At 39.8% G+C, this 23,007-nt stretch overlaps 1 protein-coding gene across 1 annotated transcript in view; it reads left to right on the forward strand.

Moving 5' to 3' along the window:
• Positions 1-21,705, forward strand: part of ak2 (adenylate kinase 2) — a gene marked incomplete in the record, with an annotated part of 26,354 nt that extends 4,649 nt beyond the window's left edge. Inside the window, 4 exon segments of the mRNA XM_042213201.1 lie at positions 6,538-6,610; positions 10,678-10,897; positions 15,090-18,581; positions 21,340-21,705. Coding sequence (XP_042069135.1) covers positions 6,538-6,610; positions 10,678-10,897; positions 15,090-15,097 — 301 coding nt within the window.
• Between the last annotated feature and the right edge of the window lie 1,302 nt (positions 21,706-23,007).

A 23,007-nucleotide genomic window follows, 5' to 3' on the forward strand; every position in this document is an offset into this window, starting at 1 on the left:
TAGACGTATTAATGTACTGCATAAGAACAAAAGTAAAAGGAGAGAAACACGCCAAAGAAAACAAGAAGTAACAATTATAACTTATTGTCCAGTTCTCTCTCATTTCAACATGTTCAGCTTATGCAAACATTAGGTCAGACCAGAAAGTAACACATTTCTGTTTCAGTTCACCAGTGCTGACTTTCTCAACAAAAGCTGAATGCAAATCTTGTAACAGTATGTATAGCAATGTAATAGGGATAGAACGAGGAATGAATAATGATGAATCAGAATTCAGAATAACTGATGCATTGTTTTGAAATGTACCAGAATAAACTCCATTACTCGCATTTCCAGTTTACTTAGATGTGAAGGTCACCGAGGTTCAAAGTTATGTGGTGTTGGCGACATACATAGGTGACACGCCACCAAAGTTCACTGCAGAAGTCTCAATCAGACATTGCAGCTTTCAGCAGACTAGCATTCTGGATATAGCTAACTGACAAACCCATGAGTACATGGCTGATTACCAAATTACTACATAATCCACATTAAAGATGTTACTTTAGTAAACTTTCATTTATAGTTACAGAAATACAAAAGGTAAAATTCACAGCACATTAATATGAACATCACAAAGTGCTTCACAAAAAAATGATAAAACTTTAAAATGAAATGTTACCACTTTGAATATAATTTGTTCTACTGATATTCAGTTCCTAAACCAGGGGAAGAGAATGAAGGAGGAGCTTCTTCCCCCAGGCTATTCGGGCCTGAACCAGGTGTAGGACTGGACTCTCACACACGTCACCACACGCACCACCACACATTTCCTATAATCCTATAATTCCTATAATTTATAATCCTTATCTTTATAATCTCTTCTGCTATTTGCACATTCTTTACTGTAAATTCCTAAGTTAATTTGTAAATTTTTGTAGTAAATTGTAAATATTGTAAAACTTTTCTTCTGTCATTTAATGGTCGGGCATTGTACAGCTACAAGCATTTCACCCCCATGTCATACTGTGTATGGTTGTGTGTGTGTGACAAATAAAATTTGAATTTGAATTTGATTTTAAACCATGTGCGGACACTTATTGGAGCTGATATACTGACTATGGATGCCCTATTACACATTCAGCAGATGCAGACTGACATTTTGAATGAGGTGGCCACTCTGTGAATGCAAGCATTAAAATCCATTCTTTTGTTAGCTTCTTCCTATGATTACAATATCTGCCTCTTCAGCAGCAAAATGCTGTGTGTTCATCACCTAGTTGCCAACTAGGGCTGTGCGATATGACCAAAACCTCATATCCCGATATAAGACATCTATCGTCCGATAACGATATAAATCACAAAAATGTAACATTTTCTGTAAATTCTGTGAATCTCGGGCAGCTCGACTTGCGGGAAGTGTTTCCAGCTGGCAGTGTACGGAGTAGTGTTTTAACCGATGCATGAAACTGATACATTTTTAGACATAAGTTGTAGCCAGCTTTTCTTTGGTATTTATTACAGCTGCTTGCACAAGCTGATTCATGTTATTTTGAAAAGTCTCAACAGGATCTTGAGCTTTATTGTGAAAGGTTTATGTGGAACATAAACAAGCGGACACGCGGTGGTTTACCGTCGTTGTTGCTAACCACAACGGCATAAAAACAGTGCTTGTCCGTCGTAGTGTGGTTATATTAAATATAAGAGAAGAGAGAACTTTAAGAAATGAATATAGCCACTACAGTGACCATCAGAACAATGAAAAAATATGCTGTAAACAGTTTATTTTGCGACACCACAAACAAACGATAGCGTAAAATGAAACGATAGATGTTTTTATACAGTCATCCGATATATATCGTTATATCGAACAGCCCTATTGCCAACCTTGTTTTCTGTTTAGACAAAGGCTTATTAGCGGTTAGGGGATCAACAAAATCAAGAGACTACTCTGTGGGCTCATCACCGGGTAAATAGTAGCTGTGTTTACATTGAAAATCTTAATTGTGGCTGCTTGAGAGCCATGAATTAGATCAAAGTTATTCAGATATTAGAGTATCATGTTTTTTTTCTCTGCACACGTGTCTCTTTAGAGTTAAAATCTGGAACCAGATCATAGAACCTAAAGAAGAAAGAAGGTGACTGGACTTCTCGGACGTTTTACGTCTCAGTCGAGAACGTTCTTTCGTTCTAAAACCAAATGGTGGAGAGTACAAAGCATTTAAAATCTAGTTGTTGACGCCACTATTGTCATGTGGCTCATCAACATGGGTCCAAAGTGTAAAAAAAAAAAAAAAAAAAAAAAAAAAAGGCATAAGTCATTATCAGCAGCTGATACGGACACAGGCTTTCTTTCTAAGCTCTTTAGAGTATCAGCCAGGCACTGAGCAGCTGTGGTATTCAACATGTCCCATCAGGGACGGACACGTCGACTTCTCCAAGAATTGAATCTGCAAACCTTCTTGCTGCAGATGCTCAATCGCCTACAGGCTACTTTTTGCTAATCATGTGCGTTCATGCTCCATTTCTCCTTAACATCATCTCACTGTCCCAGAACCTCCCGTCCACATGAATCAATCTACTCTACCTGAGTAGGTTTAACACGCTGACAGAATGAGGAGCTGCTCACTCGAAGGAAAATCACCAACTTGCCCTTATTGTCCACTTGCTACCCACCTGAGAAATAAACCACACTCTTTCTCTGGTCTTGAATAAATCATTTTCGGTCATACCTCTGTCAGTGCGCCCCAGGGTGGCTGTGGCTACAATGTAGCTTGCCATCACCAGTGTGTGAATGGGTGAATGACTGGTTGTGTAAAGCGCTTTGGGGTCCTTAGGGACTAGTAAAGCACTATACAAATACAGGCCATTTACCATACTGACTCCCACCTGCCACAGATCCTGCGAACCAGCAGAGAATCATCGACGGAGAACTCGATCACAGAGTCCAGCTTCTCGTCTCTCTTGTCCAACAAGTCATCCAGCTTGAAGAGACAAACACAGGAAGTCAAACATAACTAAAATCTGCTGCAAAGTACAAACTGACTTTTTTGACAACCGACTGTATAACACTACTGTTTTTAGGTTTATGTAATTAAACTTTAATAAAAGCTTTGTTTTTCTCTGTGAAGTTTGAAGAAACTTAAAGTAGATGAGGACAATGTTCACAAAACCCTTTTAAACAGATTAATTATGCCACCTAAAACTATTTGCATCCATTAATTTTAGCCTGGTTATTCTGAGTTCTAGGTTTAATATATTTGAGAAAATAGTTTTAGAGTTTGTGTGTGTTATCAGTTTGTTAGGAAAGTTGAAACTGAAAAAAGAAAATGAAATGTAGACACTAGAAAAAGTTGCATTTCCTGTGAAAATGCAGTATGAATGCCGTATTGTGGAATCTGCTAAAAACAGCAGAAGAAGCAGAAGTGTCTGCTGAAAAGAGGCGAATAAGCTGAAATTTGTGCTAAAAGAAGTGAAGAAGCTGAAATTTTTGATGAAAAGAGTTAAAGAAGTTGAACGGTTTACTGAAAATAAAATGTTGCCATGAGTAGGATTCGAACTAGGGCCTCCCGCTCTCAGAACGGCTGTTCATCTCACTGAGCTAAAACACAGCTCACCTCGGCGAGCTAAACTGGTGATCACACTTATAATAAAATAAAAAAAGTATAAAAGTTGTGAGCACCAAAAGCTGAAAAAGAAACCTACCAGCATGCTCAGTTCTCATGAATCAACATTAAAACTAGTTTGTTTAATCTCTTCATTAGCCAATCTGTATTTAAAGTAAAGCAAACTGCACGATGCTCATGAATTATTAAATCAACATTAAAAACGCACCAAAACACTAATAAATTAAGTCCTCACCATCTCTGCTTGTTTGACCGTTCGGGGGAATCCATCCAACAGGAATCCGCTCCTGCAGGCCGGCGACTCAAGGTTCTTCTCTATGAGCTCCACGACCATCTCATCGCTGACCTGCAGGGACACAAAAACTCCTCTTTATCAAGCAACAATATTTTGGCCTTATACATTTATTTCATGTCAATACAAAATCTTTTTATACAGCAACAGGAAATGGATATTAAAGTGCACAACAAAAAAACATGATACTCTAATATCTGAATAACTTTGATCTAATTCATGGCTCTCAAGCAGCCACAATTAAGATTTTCAATGTAAACACAGCTACTATTTACCCGGTGATGAGCCCACAGAGTAGTCTCTTGATTTTGTTGATCCCCTAACCGCTAATAAGCCTTTGTCTAAACAGAAAACAAGGTTGGCAATAGGGCTGTTCGATATAACGATATATATCGGATGACTGTATAAAAACATCTATCGTTTCATTTTACGCTATCGTTTGTTTCGTGGTGTCGCAAAATAAACTGTTTACAGCAATATTTTTTCATTGTTCTGATGGTCACTGTAGTGGCTATATTCATTTCTTAAAGTTCTCTCCTTCTCTTATCTTTAATATAACCACACTACAGACGGACAAGCACTTGTTTTTATGCCTTGTGGTTAGCAACAACAACGGTAAAACCACCGCGTGTCCGCTTGTTTATTTTCCACATAAACCTTTCACAATAAAGCTCAAGATCCTGTTGAGACTTTTCAAAATAAACAGAATCCCCGAGGTCCCCGCAGCACGCTGTGTAATAAATACTCACAAAGAAAATGGCGGCCGTTACAACTTATGTCTAAAAATGTATAGTTTCATGCATCGGTTAAAACACTCGACTCCAGCTACACGACGCCCAGCTGGAAACACTTCCCGCAAGTCGAGCTGCCCGAGATTCACAGAATTTACAGAAAATGTTACATTTTTGTGATTTATATCGTTATCGGACGATAGATGTCTTATATCGGGATATGAGGTTTTGGTCATATCGCACAGCCCTAGTTGGCAACTAGGTGATGAACACACAGCATTTTGCTGCTGAAGAGGCAGATATTGTAATCATAGGAAGAAGCTAACAAAAGAATGGATTTTAATGCTTGCATTCACAGAGTGGCCACCTCATTCAAAATGTCAGTCTGCATCTGCTGAATGTGTAATAGGGCATCCATAGTCAGTATATCAGCTCCAATAAGTGTCCGCACATGGTTTAAAATCAAATTCAAATTCAAATTTTATTTGTCACACACACACAACCATACACAGTATGACATGGGGGTGAAATGCTTGTAGCTGTACAATGCCCGACCATTAAATGACAGAAGAAAAGTTTTACAATATTTACAATTTACTACAAAAATTTACAAATTAACTTAGGAATTTACAGTAAAGAATGTGCAAATAGCAGAAGAGATTATAAAGATAAGGATTATAAATTATAGGAATTATAGGATTATAGGAAATGTGTGGTGGTGCGTGTGGTGACGTGTGTGAGAGTCCAGTCCTACACCTGGTTCAGGGCCCGAATAGCCTGGGGGAAGAAGCTCCTCCTCATTCCTCATTCCCCACTGGTTTAGGAACTGAATATCAGTAGAACAAATTATATTCAAAGTGGTAACATTTCATTTTAAAGTTTTATCATTTTTTTGTGAAGCACTTTGTGATGTTCATATTAATGTGCTGTGAATTTTACCTTTTGTATTTCTGTAACTATAAATGAAAGTTTACTAAAGTAACATCTTTAATGTGGATTATGTAGTAATTTGGTAATCAGCCATGTACTCATGGGTTTGTCAGTTAGCTATATCCAGAATGCTAGTCTGCTGAAAGCTGCAATGTCTGATTGAGACTTCTGCAGTGAACTTTGGTGGCGTGTCACCTATGTATGTCGCCAACACCACATAACTTTGAACCTCGGTGACCTTCACATCTAAGTAAACTGGAAATGCGAGTAATGGAGTTTATTCTGGTACATTTCAAAACAATGCATCAGTTATTCTGAATTCTGATTCATCATTATTCATTCCTCGTTCTATCCCTATTACATTGCTATACATACTGTTACAAGATTTGCATTCAGCTTTTGTTGAGAAAGTCAGCACTGGTGAACTGAAACAGAAATGTGTTACTTTCTGGTCTGACCTAATGTTTGCATAAGCTGAACATGTTGAAATGAGAGAGAACTGGACAATAAGTTATAATTGTTACTTCTTGTTTTCTTTGGCGTGTTTCTCTCCTTTTACTTTTGTTCTTATGCAGTACATTAATACGTCTAATGATCTACAAAACAAGTCTCAGAACACTCAGAATGAGACTGAGCCCTGAATTGAAGCTGACCCACACGCAGACGTCTCTTCAGACATTCATCGGTGTCCCCTTTCTTCACTATACCCACTCCGCATTATTCACACGTCACGCTGAGTAGAAAGCATATCTAGTTTACAGAGAGTCATCTTTCTCTCTGTGGGGGTCCTTTTTGAAGAGACTGCTGCCTTTTCAAGCCCAAGTAGGACAAGGGCATCATGTGGGATGGGAAAAAAAGGACAGTTAAGTAGTTAATGAGTCACCGTGGTTGTCAAACCTCCTTCACTCTTGCTCTGATTTCTTTAACGTCCTTGTCCTGTGCTCTGCTTCTGCTTACCATCTTCCCTCTGTTTCCCCAGACTAATTCATCAGCCGAGCGGCCGCTCCTACCACGAGGAGTTCAACCCCCCCAAAGAGTCCATGAAGGATGACGTAAGTACTTTCCACCCACTTAGAAACCATTTCTGGCTAAACTGCCACCCACCGAAAATGACTGCCAGCCTGGAAACCAGCAGAAAGATTTAGATCAGTGTTTCCATGCATTTTAGATTATTCAGTACATTTTCTCAATTAAATAGAGCCACTAATCTGCTCTTAAAGAACAAACTGTATCACAAACGAGTGGAGCAAACAAATCAACTGGAACAAATGTTGATGTTATGCAAGGATGGCAAGAATAAACACAAAATGCTGTTTTTAAATGATGATTTCATTTATTACCTGAAAAAAACTATCCAAACCTACCTGACCCTGTGTGGAAAAGTAAGTGACGCCCCCCAAAATCATGAATTAACTGTGATAAACCAGATTTTTCTTCAACCTCTCTGATAAAGCAAAGTAGGCTAAAAGATTGCATCATGATCACAAGCAACACGTCTTGCCTAAAGATGTGTCTAAAGAAACAACCGAGAAACAAAGTCTGTGTCTGGAAAGTGTTACAAAACCATTTCTAAGGCTTTGGGAATCCAGCAAACCACAGTGAGAGCCATTATCCGAAAGTGGAGTAAATTTGGAACAGTGGTGCACCAACATAGCGATTTAACAATAAGAAAGAGACTGGGCAAAAGTGGCATCCACGGGAGATGAACAAAAAAGGCTCGTCTGATATTTAGCAAATGTATCTTGATGATCCCCAAGACTTTAGAGAAAATATCCTGTGGCCTGATGACACAAAAGTCAAACTTTGTAAAGGTTTGAATCCTGTTACATGTGAAGTAAAATGAACATGGCATTTTATTATTATTATTTTTAACCAGCAGACAAACATGATGTAGTGTGATGGTCTGCTTTCATGCTTCAGGCTCTGGATGACTTGTAACTGATAGAAACATGAATTCTGCTCCTGACCAGAAAATCCTGGAATGTCAAGCCATCATTTTGTGCCCTGGGTTACTTGAGTTAAGCAGGAGGACTATGATCTGAAACACACCAACAAGTCCTCCTCTTATTGGCTCAAAAATTAAAAAAAATGTTTTGCAGTGGCCTGGTCAAAGTCCGGACATAAACCTGATTGAGATGTTTTGGCAGGACCATAAACAGGCCGTTCATTCTTGTACTCTCCAATGTGGCAACAATAAGAGTGCGTCAATATCCTCCACAGCGATGTGAAAGACTGATTGCGAGTTATACAAACACTTAAATCCAGTTCTTGCTGCTGCTGATGGCACAACCAGTCATTAGGTTTAGGGGGCAAATACTTTTCACTGGCTGTTACTCAGTATTGGGTTGAATACTTCACTCCTTCATTTTATTTTCTGCATGTGGGAACTTGTCTGCTGGCAGCAACTGAATAAAATTTGTGTGGCGACGGCGAGAAGTTCCTTGTCTGCGCTATTGCAACAGGAGATTATGACACATGTACTAAATAAAAGACCAAAGGTCATGTATTAGGCCATCTACTAACTTGATTTTTAAAAATGCTAACAAGTTGTTTCAGCCTGGCAGATGGCAAAAGTTCAAAGTAGAGTTCAACCAGTGTGTGAGTAGACGAAGACATGGCGTTGACCATGTCTGGGTTTATCATACAGAGACCACTCGGGTAGCTTAACACCTCCCAAGTCTCTTTGCTGACTTATATTTAGCTCATCTATGTTAAGGACTGATGAGCTTATAAAATGAGCTATCTGTCATCCACCCACGCGTCACAAGAACCAGTACTCCTACAGTGTTTGTCAGAATTTAATCAAACTTGATGAACAGTTAGCAGGTCTTCACCGATACCCAAAAGCTGAGTCGCTGCCTGCCAGCCAGTGTGTCCTTTCTCACGTTTTCCTTAAACACTTTTCCACTCTTTACGTCTCCATTGTGGTAGTCCATGATATCAGTTGGCTGCTTTACAAAGAGTTTCTGATTCAACAGTCCACCGTTCTCAGATTCCACCTGCACTTTAGCTGTGACTGTAATTGTTTGTCTGCTCTTCAGCAGACTGGAGGGCTTCTTTAATCAGAATGTGCTGCAGGTGGAAAACAAGTTCAGGTGGCTGTAGGGCAGAACAAGGACTACCAAATTACAAACACTACCTGTGTTTATGTGCATGGAGGGTTTAAGGTTTGTGGTTCGATACCTGGCTGCTTCAGTCTGCATGCCAAAGTGTCCTTGGGCAAGTTGTTCTCCAATGCATTCATTGGAGTATAAGTGTGTGTGAATGTTAGATAAGAACCACTAATGTGTAGAAAAATGTGTTTGCATACATGAGGCATGTTTCCTCTTTGAAATGTAGTATTCGATGTTCATTTTCACACATCCTGTTACTAATAAAGTGACATGAGTCACATTAGAAGTGTCTGCTCTTCAAATAAACTCAAGTTGAAGTTTTTCTTTTTTGGCAGTCTAACCATGCTCCGTCTGCACACATACATGAAAAAGGGGAAGCAATACAACTGGAAGTTATAATCTCATGTTTCTTTCTGCTGTTGAAGATGCGGAGAAACAACTGTAGAGAGCTTTGAAGTTTTCCTGAGATTTCTGTGGATTAAGGAATGTGCAGCAGAGAGACTTAATTTTAATTATTCAGTTTCTCCTTTGGGTTTTATACTTGACGTTCCAACGACTGTACAGTTTTATGCTTTAGTGAAAATTGCAACAATTCAGTCTGTGTGTGCAGATGTTTAAGGTGCTGTTGAACCTAATGTAGCAGAAACTAGCACCAAGCTGGTTCGTGTGTGTGTGTGTGTCGTTTGAGCACACATTTTGCACCTTGCACTGTTGTGATGTGGTAATCATGGCCTGACATAATCATGGCCTGACATTCATTACATTACATGTAATGAATGTCAGGTGTGACTGGACCCACAAGTACTGCGTAACACGAGTGTTTCAAAAGTGGGACATGACTGCTGCTGCACCTTGGAGTTGTTTCGGCGTGTCGTTCACCTCCCAGCTTTTGTAATCAGGTGCTGACAGCAGGCACGAGTCTGAGTCTTGTCGTACGTCAGTACCAGAGCACAGGGACTCACAGCCAGCACAGGGGGAGATTAATGCGATAGCTTAAAGGAGAGATTCTGCAGAAAAACATCAGATCCTAAGTCGGTGCTTTGATTCCTGTTTCTGCTGTTTTTCTTTTTTCTTTTTCTTTTTAAAAAAATTAGTTTGAGGAACAACAGCTTTTGTAGTTATGGCAACGTGGTAGAAACCTGACTGCGAATGATCATGTTGCTATGTTGACATCCCAGTGCACAAAAGCAATGTTTAATGGTCAATGAGTGACCAGGGCTTAATGCCAGTCCTATTTGTGCGTCCACATGCATTGCATTTAACTCTATATTGGCACAAAAAAACAATTTGGATTGAAAACTCATTGGTGCTGTGCCTTTTATGGTTAATTGAAAGATGTTTGGTGAAACACTATATTTAGTATTGAAACAGAAACAACAAATCAAGTGTTCACAAGGTTGGGGGGGGGGTTTCTCCCCTGATGAAATATTGTACCAAGCACAAATTGAGAAAAGTTTCGCTTTGAAAACTGTCGAACGCTATCTGCTCAGTTTCCGATGCAACAGTTCATTTGTACAATTTACAGTTAAATACAGGACGTTTTATATTAAATCAGATATTACTTTTTTTAATTACATTCCAATTACATTTTATTTGTATAGCACCAAATCACAACAACATTTGCATCAACTCACTTTATGTTGGAAGGTAAAGACTGTACAATAAAATAGAGACTGAAACAATAATATAACTCATAAAGTAAAATTGTATGCATTTTGGATTAGTCATGTGATATTTACTTTTCTTTTTTAATCAGTTGCACAACCGATCGTGTTGTCGGGCATTTCTACTTTTAACGTGCTTTACACTTTGTATGCAATTTTTTTTTTTTTTAAATAAAGCAAAAATTTCCAAAAAATCCTGTTCTGCTCGCTTACAGAGTAGAAACAAAGAAGAAGCCGTTGTGTATGCAAGAAAGAAGGCAGAAGGGATAAAGATCTGCGAACTCAGAAGAACACAGTTTCTGATTCGTCTTATGTGTTTTCTTTTTTTTACTCTGCACTCAGGTGACGGGTGAGCCCCTGATCCGCCGCAGCGATGACAACGAGAACACCCTGCGCTCGCGCCTGGAAGCCTACCACCGGCAGACGTCCCCTCTGGTGCAGTACTACAGTGCCAGGGGTCTGCACACGGCCGTCGACGCTGCCCAGAACCCAAACGTAGTCTTCGCCTCCATCGTAGCCGCGTTCTCCGCCGCCACGGAAATGCCCGCTCGTGCCACAGCCTGTAAAGACCAAGTGTTCTTCATTTAAAGTTTTCCTTCTTTGCCGCATTGCCCTTCACCTGACTGTTTTCATGTTTTTTTGTTTTCTTTCCCCCCGCGTGGCGGAGATTATACAAGAGTGGATCGAGTGTCAGAGTGGCAACAAAATGTAACTTTGAAGTGTAAACGGGGAAGATGGAGACTCGGTGTGCCGTCACGGCTCAAGAAATTCAGCAGCAATGCATCATCAATGTTACAGGAACAGAGCGGATGTAGAATCGTTTTCGTTACTCTTCATCACAGAAGAAGCCAAAATAGAGCTCATCGATTAGCACCACACTGCTGCTTTTCACCGTAGAGATGTGAGAAGGTTTTGACATTTAAGCAGTGCAGAACGCCGTGCACGTTTGTATAGATGCTCCTCACCAGAGCGCATTTTGAAAATAATGACATTTGTTGCATATTGTTTGCCTTTGCTGGACAGGTTTGCTCTTGTTTAATCAATGGCTTTGCCCTTTTTTCTTCACCTTTTCTCCTAATGTTAGATTAGATCTTCTGTTTTTCCAAACCAGCTGTACTTGCTGCTCCTTCTTGTCCCTGAATGCATCTGAAGTGCAAGAAAAAGCAAAACCGGAAGTGGAGTGTGTCATAGTATGAATTATATTCTGATGTCAGAGGTCTGCAGACTGAACCTCTGCAGCAGGGTGCAGGGGGAAAGTTGAGGCACAGTAATGTTTGTGGCAACAGCCTCAGGTGTGTTCTGAAAACAGGAGGGTGAGTTCTTGGCCACAGATTGGCCCCGTGGCCAATGACGCACTCAAGTACACAATTAAGGTACTTTAAAACCCCCGTAGTGCCCAACTGCTGCAATTTGCATCAACAGCGATACTCACAACTCGCTCAGATCTAAACACGGGTATGATTGAAAGTCTACTTTTATATTTAGCATTGCTTTAACTTCTCAAGGCCATCTGTGTCTCTGAGACTCGCTGGTAATCAGATTTCCACTTAACTCTAATGGCAAAAAATTAAACGCTGCTTATAAGTTGAGCTTTACCTGACATAAGTTGCGTCATTGTTTAGCATCAATTTAATGCTGACATTTGCCAAAAATACAAAAATGAGTTTTGCAGTACAATTTATGCACCTATGTGTGAGTTTAAAGCTGTTTTCCCTCGTGTACTTCAGTCAGGTCAGCGTATTTTTCCACAGGGGGCCTTTTTCCCTCGCTAACTGTGAAAACACCAGCATGTTAGCTGAACCAGTCACAAATCTGCTCAGTCTGACACACACGGACTTAAAATGTTTTTAAACCGAGTCAGCAGATCAAGACTGGAACATCAGTTTGCTCTCATATTAGTGGTATTGCTTTCAGTGCTTAAAGGAAAAAAATAGCTTGTATCTTCACACTTTGACCGCCTCAGTTACTGATAAAGATCCTTAATGCACTTCTGTTTTCTATGCAGAAGACACTGTGCTTTACCTAAGGCTACGTCCACACCATCGTTTTCTCTCAGTTTTGGCCTCCCATCCACACATTGCTGCCCGCGGTGGGTGTGGTGCAGCACGCTGGCAGAGAGAAAAGCGCAAAAGTATGATTGCACTTCACTAGAGGTGATATTGGAAAGTACTTGTCGCCACAAGTCTTGAAGTTCTGCAGAGGCCTGGTAATGAGCTAATCATTTTATTCAGGTGTGTTGACCCAGGGTGAGATCTAAAACCTGCAGGACGCCGGCCATCGAGGCCTGGAGTCCGACACCCCTGGTCTAGAGCAGCTTGACAGTGGATCCAGAAATAGCGATCTATTGACATGTGGGAAAGTGTAGAACAAGACTCATTTGTGTTTCCTAATATAGTTTGCTACAGAAGTGATGACTCAGGAGTGGAAAGTGGACACTTCCTTCCCCCAAGTTGTTTCCCAGAACACACTTCATCTTTTTTACGTCGTAATACCGTTAATTTTTTAATCACTATGTACTTAACTGTGAAACAGGATGCTCACTTTTTGGCATGATGTCAGCTCAGCCTGTTAATACCAGTAATATTTTTGCAGCGTTTACAAAGTTTTGGTTCCAACATGTTGTTTCCTTGACGCTGATCCTGGAATTTTAATAGTTCGAACCGCTTCCAAGAATCTGTCAGATAATTTCACGTCTGAATCTGTGATGACTGATTTGCAACCAGATAACTGACATTTCAGTTTAGTCAGCATGTTTACTGCCGATGGGTAATTAGAAAAAAAACACTCTTGGGGTTTTTCTCTGGTGTTTAGTTCCTAAAATAACTGTGACCAAACTTTAAGAGTTCTGGGAAGACATGAAGACTTTTAGCGGCTATGATTAGGTTGTATGATAAAACACAATCACCTCGCCACTCTTGAGGTGTAATTTTTCAGCCAAAGCAGGGATCTGTTCATGCAAAACCTACTACCTGTACAGCTACAGATAACTAAGACTTGCAATGAAATGTTTAGCAGATAAAGAGCAAGATGGTTTCCTCTAGAGTTGGTCGAGACCAAAATATAGTTTAAAAAATGCTTGAATGTTCTTTGGCTGCAAGATGTGTAAAGAAGCAAGTGTTTTCTTACTGTCACTGTATCGACTTAAAAGGGGACGTGCTGTGCTAATTTCCAGTTTCATATTTACCTTAAACTGGGCTCAGTTCATCCACTGAATGAACTGAGCCGGTTTATCTCCTGCTTTTTTATCAGCTCATAATCAAGGCTTGAGCATCAGTTTTGTGGGGCTTCTGCGCGCCTGAGAAGACTAAATGAAACACATTTCCTCTCAGTGGCTTCAAACAGATCCAGGAGTACAAAGAAACATCTCTGAATTGGAGTTGTGTGAAGTCTGGGGACTTTTAAAGATATGAATATGTGCTATGTGTGGAGAAACATGCGTGCAGTAGTTGAAATTCGGGCCATATTTAATGAGCTTGCTGTGTGTATTTGCAACAGTGTGTGCTGTATATATGTGACAGAAAATGAGGAAAAGACACTACTGTATGTCAGTGTGTATAGTGATTCAGCTTGGGTCTGCTGCCCCTAAGTGGCACAAAATCACTTATTGCAGGGTTGATATGCAATGCAGTTCCACATTAAAGAGTCGTGAGCTAAACACACACAATGAAGCCATCTCAAGCTCCTTTTTTCCCCCCTCTTAAGATGCTTGTTTATTTTTTATTTTTTTACTTCAGAGGTCTGAAAATGGAGATCAAAAGTTACATTTTAACTGTGAACTTTATTTTTTTTAAACTTGTGTTTCTGCTGTGCTTCAGGCTCTCAGCACTGACATCACTTTGTGTGACGTCACAAGGATCAGACATGAGCTGAAGGACGATTGCAAAAACCTTAACAGTAGATACTACAAGGAAATGTTTTAAGTTCAGTCTTTTTTGTTTCTGCAGCTCCCAAAAGGTGTATTTTATATTTAACCTTTTGTTTTTGTTTTGATGGTGGCTGTTTCAGATCAAACAGTTGTGATCTAAAAGGAAAACCAGTAAAAGAAACGAACGCCTTCACACTAAATAGAGACTTCCAAAGAATACTGTTTAATCTCGTTTCATCTCATCTTGTTTCTGTAGTTTCCGCTTATTTTTATGTTCGCTGAAGCAGTTTTAGCTGTAAAACTTTTTTTTTTTCTTCTAAAAATGTTCTTCTACAAACAACAAAGCCTTTAGGTTTTCCAGTTGTATCCTCTTTGTGCGCTCATCCTTCACTCCTCTGTTCCTCCTTGACCTTTGGAGCCGCCTCCTTCCTCTGTAGTCACCTGGTGTTCAGTAGGAGCTTCTTGCATGCAGACTGTGTTACCTTCCTCTTTCCCTTGAATGCTGATGCATTTTTAGTCTCTCCCGGCTGTTGTGATGAAAAACGACAACAGATGTTTGGCGCTCCCGGGAGGCAGATTTCAGACTGTTACTCAACACAATGAGACGATTTCATGCTAAATTTACCTTAATATTCCATGCAGTGCTTTGTGATGCCTCCAATGCGTTTTGTCACTCTTTGAAAGCTGTAAATGTACACGTGCTATAGTTTAATCTGATTCAAAGTCTGGATGTTTTTGTCCACCTTAAATGCATTTTTTTATGGGCTTGTGAGATAGGCAGGTACATTTTGTTTGACCGAGGAAGCTTTGTTTTTGAAGTCATGCCTGGTTACGTTTTCTCTAGAAATTCACTCAAAACTTTTCTTTCCTTCTCCCCCTTGTCTTCCAGCTGGTTGAGTTCAGAGCTGCTTCATGCCCACCGAGGCGAAGGACTGGAGCTGGCAAACAGCTCAGGTGGGCAGAAAAACGGAGGGGAGGGGCAGGCAATAAGAGGGGACTCCTTAGACTGAATAAGTTAAGGTTGTTTTGGGGTTTTTGTTGCACATTTCTATTTCAAGTAGATCATGACAGGAATAAACAAAGCCATCTTGTTGTCACAATCCTCATGTTTTCCCTTCTAATAAATTTCCTGCTTTTCTACAATCATCAAATGTTGTGCGTTTTGTTTTTCACTCGAGTCTCAAATTCACTTGGCCTTTAATCCGAGAAATAAAATCATAAAATATCGTGTATGAGTACCGTGACATTTCATGCACATTTTCTATCGAGTGTCCGCACGTTTGTTGCTTGTCGTTTGACATATCATAACCTGAAGTGACACATAAAAAGGTTAGGGTTAAAGTCAGGCTATCAGTAATGGTGTGCAGTGAGGAATGAAGTGACTTCCTATTTAACAGTTCCACATATCACACACTGATGTCTGAAGGATCGAGGATCTATATGAATAATGAGAAATACACTAAATTGGACTTGCTCATAAGATGTTTTCAATTTATCTCAGAAGTTCAGAAATTGAAAACAACATATAGAAAATAGCCTAAAGGTAGCTCAGTAAAATAAATACAGGATTGCAAAATTGCTCAATACAGTAAAAGGACCTCGGTTAAACAGAGGAAAAGCTTGTTTGTTTTTAAAGCAGCGCAATTACCACAAGTCAAAGTAAAATAAATTTAAATACTGCATAAAATGACAAAATGGCTTATTTTTATTAAAAGAAATACAAATCTGGTAAGAATCGGTGAGTTTGTGCGTAAAAGTGATTGACAGAAACACTTATAATAATCCAAATATGATGAAATAAAGGTATAAATAATCACTTTCAGTTCAGAGCACGGCACAGTGGAACTCAGCTTGGTGAGAGGAGCCAGAGTTTCCACGACCATAGGCGCAAATCTGTCAGGGACACATCAAAGACGTCTCCTCATTAGGTTGGATGAAACTTACCATCCAACCTTTAATAGAGCTAAAGTACGTGTGCAACATCTGCTGCTTGAAAACATCTTGGAGCTTAAGAGTGACATATATGTGAATGTCATCTGCATAGCAGTGTTGGAAATTTTGATAAATGCTCAAAATGTGCTGAAGAGGAAACAATAAAGGTCCCAAAACAGGACTCGCACAATAGACGAGATGTGAAAGAGGACCTGAACTTGGTAACAATCGCTTTCTGTGGCTGTTTCTAATTTTTATTAATACTTTTTGATTTGATCTATAATTGATTAGACTTTATTTTTAAGCGTGAGTGACAGAAATGTGAAAAGAAGCAAGGACTTGGATCGGAAACCAATGAAGCATTGATTATAGTGAGCGCACCGAGGCCAACAGACTGAAAGACATATTTGGACAAAGGTGCAAGTACAAGGTCAAAAGAGCACGAGGATGTTTTTGTTGAATGAGTGATTTTTACCAACTTTCTAAAACAACAGACAAAGCAAACAGACACCAAAGATGGTGAAGGAGAATTTATATTTTTCACATTACTGCTTCTGTTTGTTATTGAAAAAATTACGAACGTAAGCATGCGGGTTAGGAATAATAATATCACTAACCGTGTTGAATAACCTGTCAGGTTTGCCTCTTACCTTTGAAATCTGGTTTGAAACATCGGCCTCACATCTCTCACTAAAAAAAGACTAACAGATCTTTTAGAGCAACACGTTAGCAAGAAAGTGAACTTGTGAACGCGTCGATCTCCACGAGCAAGAATGCTTTCATCATAAAACTGTCAATTATCCAAGAGAAAGATTATAAAACAGGAACTAGCATTATCTAAAATGGAAAGATAATGATTATTAACCTCTTAAGCACCCATGCACCCAAAGATGGGTGCAAAAGGGAGGAGATCATGAAACCACTGGGGCCTTAACAGGTTAAAAGATTTGTTTAGGGATTGTAATCACGGTAAGGTGTTTGCTTGCAGCCAGAAGGGTTTGTCTGAATCCCTGAACTCTACTCGAGGTGCTGAGCGAGCACTGCCTTAACATGTTGATCCGCTGAGTCATTCTGGGTCATTGCATATTATTTCACTGTGGTTTTCTTAAGAATGAAAACATTCAGTGGCCTTCCGTGCCCTGTAAATGGGGGCTTTTTCATTCTGGAAAAGATTGCTTAAGATGGAGACTGATGCTTGGATCCTATCACTGCTGCACAATCTAAGCAGGAAACTGTTGAAGTTAAGTTTTCCACTTGTTTTTGTTGTGATTAAAAACATGTTTTTTCTAACACAGGAAGGAAATGACAGGTTTCCGAGTCTTCGTGTAAAATATAATGAAGCTGCTGTCACTACACTGTTTCCACTTTGAGCTAGCATGGTGAAACTTTTCCCAGAGATGGTTAACACAGCCCTGTTTCTAAGGCAAATGTTAACTGAGCTGCACTGCGTCTTACACCCAAAACGTACCAGACTTGTTGGTCTATTTAAGTTGCACATGTGTGATGTTTAGTCATCATATTTGTAGGGAGTGATGAGCTCAGAGCCTTGACACCAAACTCTTAATAGTAATCCGCAGCTGTCATGAATCATCCCAAATGTGAGTTGTCTGACTGAGACGTCAAAAAAATACTAAACACATGAGTTAGTAGCAATAAACATGATCAAAGCTAACATGTAATTAATTTTAAACTTAAAAGTTGAAGCAAATTGGTTCTGTTTACCTTTTAACCCTCAACCATGAAGTCTGTACACCTCACACATAAAAAAAGTTTTGAACAAAGACTGAACTGGCTTTAAGAAGGAGACTTCATCAATGTGACAAAACTTCAGTTTGTCAGCAGCAGTTATCAACATAAATGCACAGGTTTTTAGGTGTTATCAGCTGTGCAGTCCTGTGAAAAACTCTTTTTCTTCTATAAGAATTAGGAAGATGAGTAGCAGCCAGGTGCATCTAATCAAATGCAGGAAAACAATCACCTGTGTGTTAACAAACCATCGCAATCTTAGACGTGGCAGCAAGTTCATCCCAAAATGCAATGCTCAGAAAAACTATGACAAACATAAGAGCTGCATCTCAGACTCCACAGACCTCAATCAGCATGTTAAATCTTAAAGCTCACGATAGCACAAATAGAAAAAGCCTAAACAAATATGATCTTAATATCTGACCGCATTGCACAGTAGGACATTTGACGAAACCCAAACATGGAATAAACACCTCATGTCAATGCAGTGCAAATGCAGTGGTGGAAAGGTGATTTAGCTGACTTTGCAGCTACAGGACCTGGTTACCTTGCGGTCATTGATTTGACCATGAACTTCTCCATATACCAAAGTATTCTAGAGTCAAAACTGACAACTAAAGCTTCTCTGAAACTGGGTCATGCAACAGGACAACGGTCCCAAGCTTTTTTGACTTTATCCTTTTTCTCCTGCAAATGAAGTCAGGTGAGTTGTTGATTCTAGTCTTAAATATTTAATGTACGGTAACCTGTTATTTTGTCTGAGATTATTTCACTGGTGCAGTGTGAACATGTCTGGATAAGTTGGAGGTTTAAAGACAGCACAATGATGGTATCAGTGTCTTGGAGCTTTTGTGTATATGTTACTGGTTTTCAGTAAAACTAGTGATAAGAAGCACAAAGCTGTTTTTTATTTTATCAGCCAGATAAAATAAAAAGAGCCTGGAAGTCGGCTTTATCAGTGATAAGCAGCAGATAAGGGCATGTGAACTTGTCTGAGCATAAAAATCACATGATCACTTTAACCCAAATGTCATGCCTGCAGCTTACCTGCAGCTTAGTCTGAAGCAGCAGCTGCATCCTGCAGAAGTCACCTAACCCTCTCTAGAGGTCACTGTTTCTGAGATTTGCTTGTAACTCCAATGTGAAAGTGCGTTTTTTTCCTTTTGTATTGTTGTAAACTGAAAATATTCAGTTACTGATCCTTCGCATTTAGACTAAGCATCAAATAAGTTTAACTTGTGAATTACAAAAAAATAAGAAAAAGGTTTTCTTTTTGGTCTTTACTCAAATAAAGACTTTTTTTGGAAACAGGAAAAGATGACACACATCTGGCATGACTCATACTGAAAACCTTTCCTCCTTTAATTGTAGGAAAAGGAGAGTAACCAATAAGAACAAAGAGGTTATTTTAGAAAAGCCGAGCACAGAGTAGTCACCCTGGATTATTGCAAAGCAGCACGTGGGCTCAAAGCAGTGACGGTTAACCCCTCAACATACACTTTCTTGCATTTTTATCCTGGTATTATATGTTCTTGCCATTGCTTTGGTTGCTCTTTGTTGGATCTAGGATTCTTTCTAATAAAACACAAACTATTAACTTGTATGGGGTAACGTCTAAGTTGTATTTTAAAGGTCAAATTATTTTTGGATCAAAAGGAATTTAAATCTTCTGAACTGTAAGCTTTAAATTGATTGTAACATAATTTTTTCCTCACAGATCCATATGTGTTTATATTATTTATGTTTACTCTGTAGTTTCTCTTGTAAGGTAACGTATGTAATGTGGGATTGCAACATTTCTGAATAGTTGTGCGTATATATCTATTGTGTCCTTCAAACAAAGCATGTCATAGTTATCTCCTGGTATCAGACTGCTTGTTGATGATATATGTTTGTATAAGATGTTATTTAAGACATGACATTCCAGTCATGTTTCCTACGTGAAGAAGTGTGGCTGGAATTCAAGGCTGTGTTTATTAATAGGTGAAACGATTACTCACTATTAGTATTTTGTTCTAAAATGAAAGTGGAATCATTTCAGGGTCTGGGGAAATATTTTCCTTCATCATCATTTCTTTCATCGTGTCTCTTTCTACCTCTCGCTCCGTCTGTTATGTTAGAAAGACTAACGTGTTTCTTTATCTGAGGTGACTCGATGAAAGCGTCCTATTTTCACATTTCGGTGAAAAGAATAGGAGCTCACTATAAAAAATGAATGAATGAATGAAATGTGCTCACTATAATGAATCCTTCACTGGTCTCTGATCAGGTCCCTGGTAATTTTAAGGATTCAGTCATTCAGCCACTTTTTAAAAACTCCAAGTTCGACCCGTCTCTTCTTGGCAGTTATAGATCCATCTCAAAAGTATTCCTAAAAACCGTTAATAATTGATCCTTTTCAGGCAGGCGTTGCAGCGCCACTTTATCACTTGGAGTCTCCAGCAACATCTTGATTGTACTGTTTCTGTTATATCTGCTGGCTTTTGAGTGATAAGAAACATAGACATTTGAGAACATATAAAGACCTTTCTTATCACTACTATGCAGATGACATCTACGCTATATATATCTCCCTTAAGCCACAATGTGTTCCTAGACTTAAAGGTTGGCTGGCTGCCACTTTTCTCCAACTTAGCGAAGCTCATGGAAACTTCAGGTTTCCTTACCACTAAATTACTTTACTAAAAGTTCTATGTGTAGGTTTAGACTCAGTCTTCACTTTGAATGCTTGTGTTAAATATCTGGCTTGGTGTTGTTTTTATGACTAATAGAGATATCATCGTGTCGCGCCTATATTTCATCACATCTGGGTTATTGATTCATTTTTCATTTGTCTTAGCAAAGCTTCATTGAGACATATTTTCTGTGAGACTTCTCACTGAGTCTTCTAAGCACCTAAAGGTCACTGACGCTCCACATTAACTACAGAATCCACTTTAACATTTCGGATTTGGCTTTTAGAGCCCTGCATGAGAGAGCACTACTGTACAACACTTTAAATTTTCATCCCCAGCAGAGGTCATGTGACCAGGGCCTGCTGGCTGTACAGCACAAGACTGAGAACTAGGAGGCTGAGCTTTGATAGCAGCAGAAACTCTGAAATGTGTGGACTCCATGATCTGTTTTTAAAAAGCGCCTAAAATCTTTTTACACTTAGTTTTGGGTAAATGTTTGTTTTGTGTTGTGAAGCACTTTGTGGTATTTATCTTCAAAGGCGCTGTAAATATGTCTTATCTGAAACATTTTGGCACAATAAACTTTTGTTCTCGGAGGGATTTCTGCTTCTGCTCACTGATGTGTTTAATAGAAATGAGTTCACCATCGTTTGGGATTTGGACCCAATGTGTTACCGACAGATATCTTAATAGATAAACATGGTGCTGCTGTGTTAGAGGTGGTAATCTAAGAAGCAGCTAAAGCAAATCTGTCCTTTTTATTTATTTATTTTTGCACATTTACAGTAAACTAGCCCTTGCGCCACGGGGAGGGGTTTCCACATTGACGGTGACGTGACGTCACCGGCCAGGGCTTTCCTCCATGACGTCAGGGGGCGGTGGGGCGGCAACCAGAGAGCGCGAGGCGACGCGGAGCGAGCTGCGGAGATTAGAGTTTTTGCGCTGCGCTCCCGGGGCGCAGGAAAATCAGAGTCCGCCGTCACCTGCCAGGAGACCCCCCGCCGAGCCCGAGAAGAGAGACAGAGGCTGGCACGGTAACGGAGGACGGTTTACACCCAGACTGTAGATCAGCGAGCCAAGCACAGGAGCACCGAAGCGGCCGCCGCATCGCTCCCCAGCCTCTCCTGTGGAAGAAATCCGGTCCTGAGCAGGGTGAGTGTCCGGTGATGAACCCTCTGCTGCATGAGCTGCTTAACAGACATGTCACGGATTTAAATGTGTCTCTGTATATATGAATGTATGAGATAAATAAAACAAAACTGGCCGTAGATCTGTTTGCCACTAAAATAACTGTTTTCTGAATGGTCATTCAAAAAGCCTGATAGTCACAGGTGAGCTCAAAGCAAACCATCCACGTTTTTGGAAAAATCTCAGTCATGTAGGCTGTTTAAATACAGCGAGGACGAGCCCAGCTGCTGCAGTGTAACCCTAAACTATGGAAGCAGAATGTCCAAGTCATCCTGAGAGTTAAAACGCTGCCCTGTCTTTGCCTTTAAAACACATTCCTGTCTGTTCTGCCACTCCCCGGTCACTCTGCTCTAAGGACACCGTGTATTTTCCATAAAAGATGGGAAAAAATACATTAAACATGACCGTGAAAACGAAGCTGGCAGCAGAAGCCTTACATGATAATAAAACGCAGTGTTAGAGGAGGTGTTACAGAAGCTTAGAGCTCCTCAAACACTCCTCACAGGAATATGAATATTTATGTTTTGGGGGCTTTTACTTCTGTTTCAGGCCAGATTTTCTGAACCGCCGGGGTGTGGTGACCATCACCAGCACCCCAGTGTAGGGTTTTCTAAAACGCTCAAACTAAAAGCAGCACAACCAAATACAAGCGAGCCAGCACAAACCGGTGCCCTTGCAGATGAATCAGATAAGGAGTTGAAATGAGTTGTAAATAATGACATGATTCAGTTCTGATGTTGGGATGAGAGCTCAGGCTTAATGAGGCATTCCCGTTTGTAAATAGTGTTTAAAGGCTTAAAGAAAAACTCTTTAACTGCCGTACTGGTCTTGGTGAATGACACATCAGATAGTAGATTTGCTTAGATTTACAGATTGTGATGGTGTTTCTTTTTTTTTTTCAAGTCACCCCTTAAATAACCAATACTAATATTTATCTTTTTATGACTGGAGTGCAGGTGAGTCAGCATGATGAGTTTGTTTTGATTCTTTGAATGTGGCATAGACGTGACACAGTCTGTAAATCTGGCTGGCTGGTTTTCGTAAAGTAGGCCTGTTATCAGTGTTGACCGGGCCTTTTACTAAACAGGAACTATTTCCTGCACATTGTTTTTATTCTCAGCGTGTATGATTCACATGTCAAAATGATTTTCACGTAATACGCAGCCTTTGTGCTTCACCTCAATCCATCATCTGCCTTTAAGACAACTTTCTTGTGATTGGCTAGCCCTCGTAAACAGAAGGTTTTACCAGCAGGTGGGTGAAGCT

Source organism: Haplochromis burtoni, unplaced genomic scaffold, assembly GCF_018398535.1.
Source record: "Haplochromis burtoni strain Fernald_Lab_line unplaced genomic scaffold, NCSU_Asbu1 Contig_425, whole genome shotgun sequence".
Lineage (NCBI taxonomy): Eukaryota > Metazoa > Chordata > Actinopteri > Cichliformes > Cichlidae > Haplochromis > Haplochromis burtoni.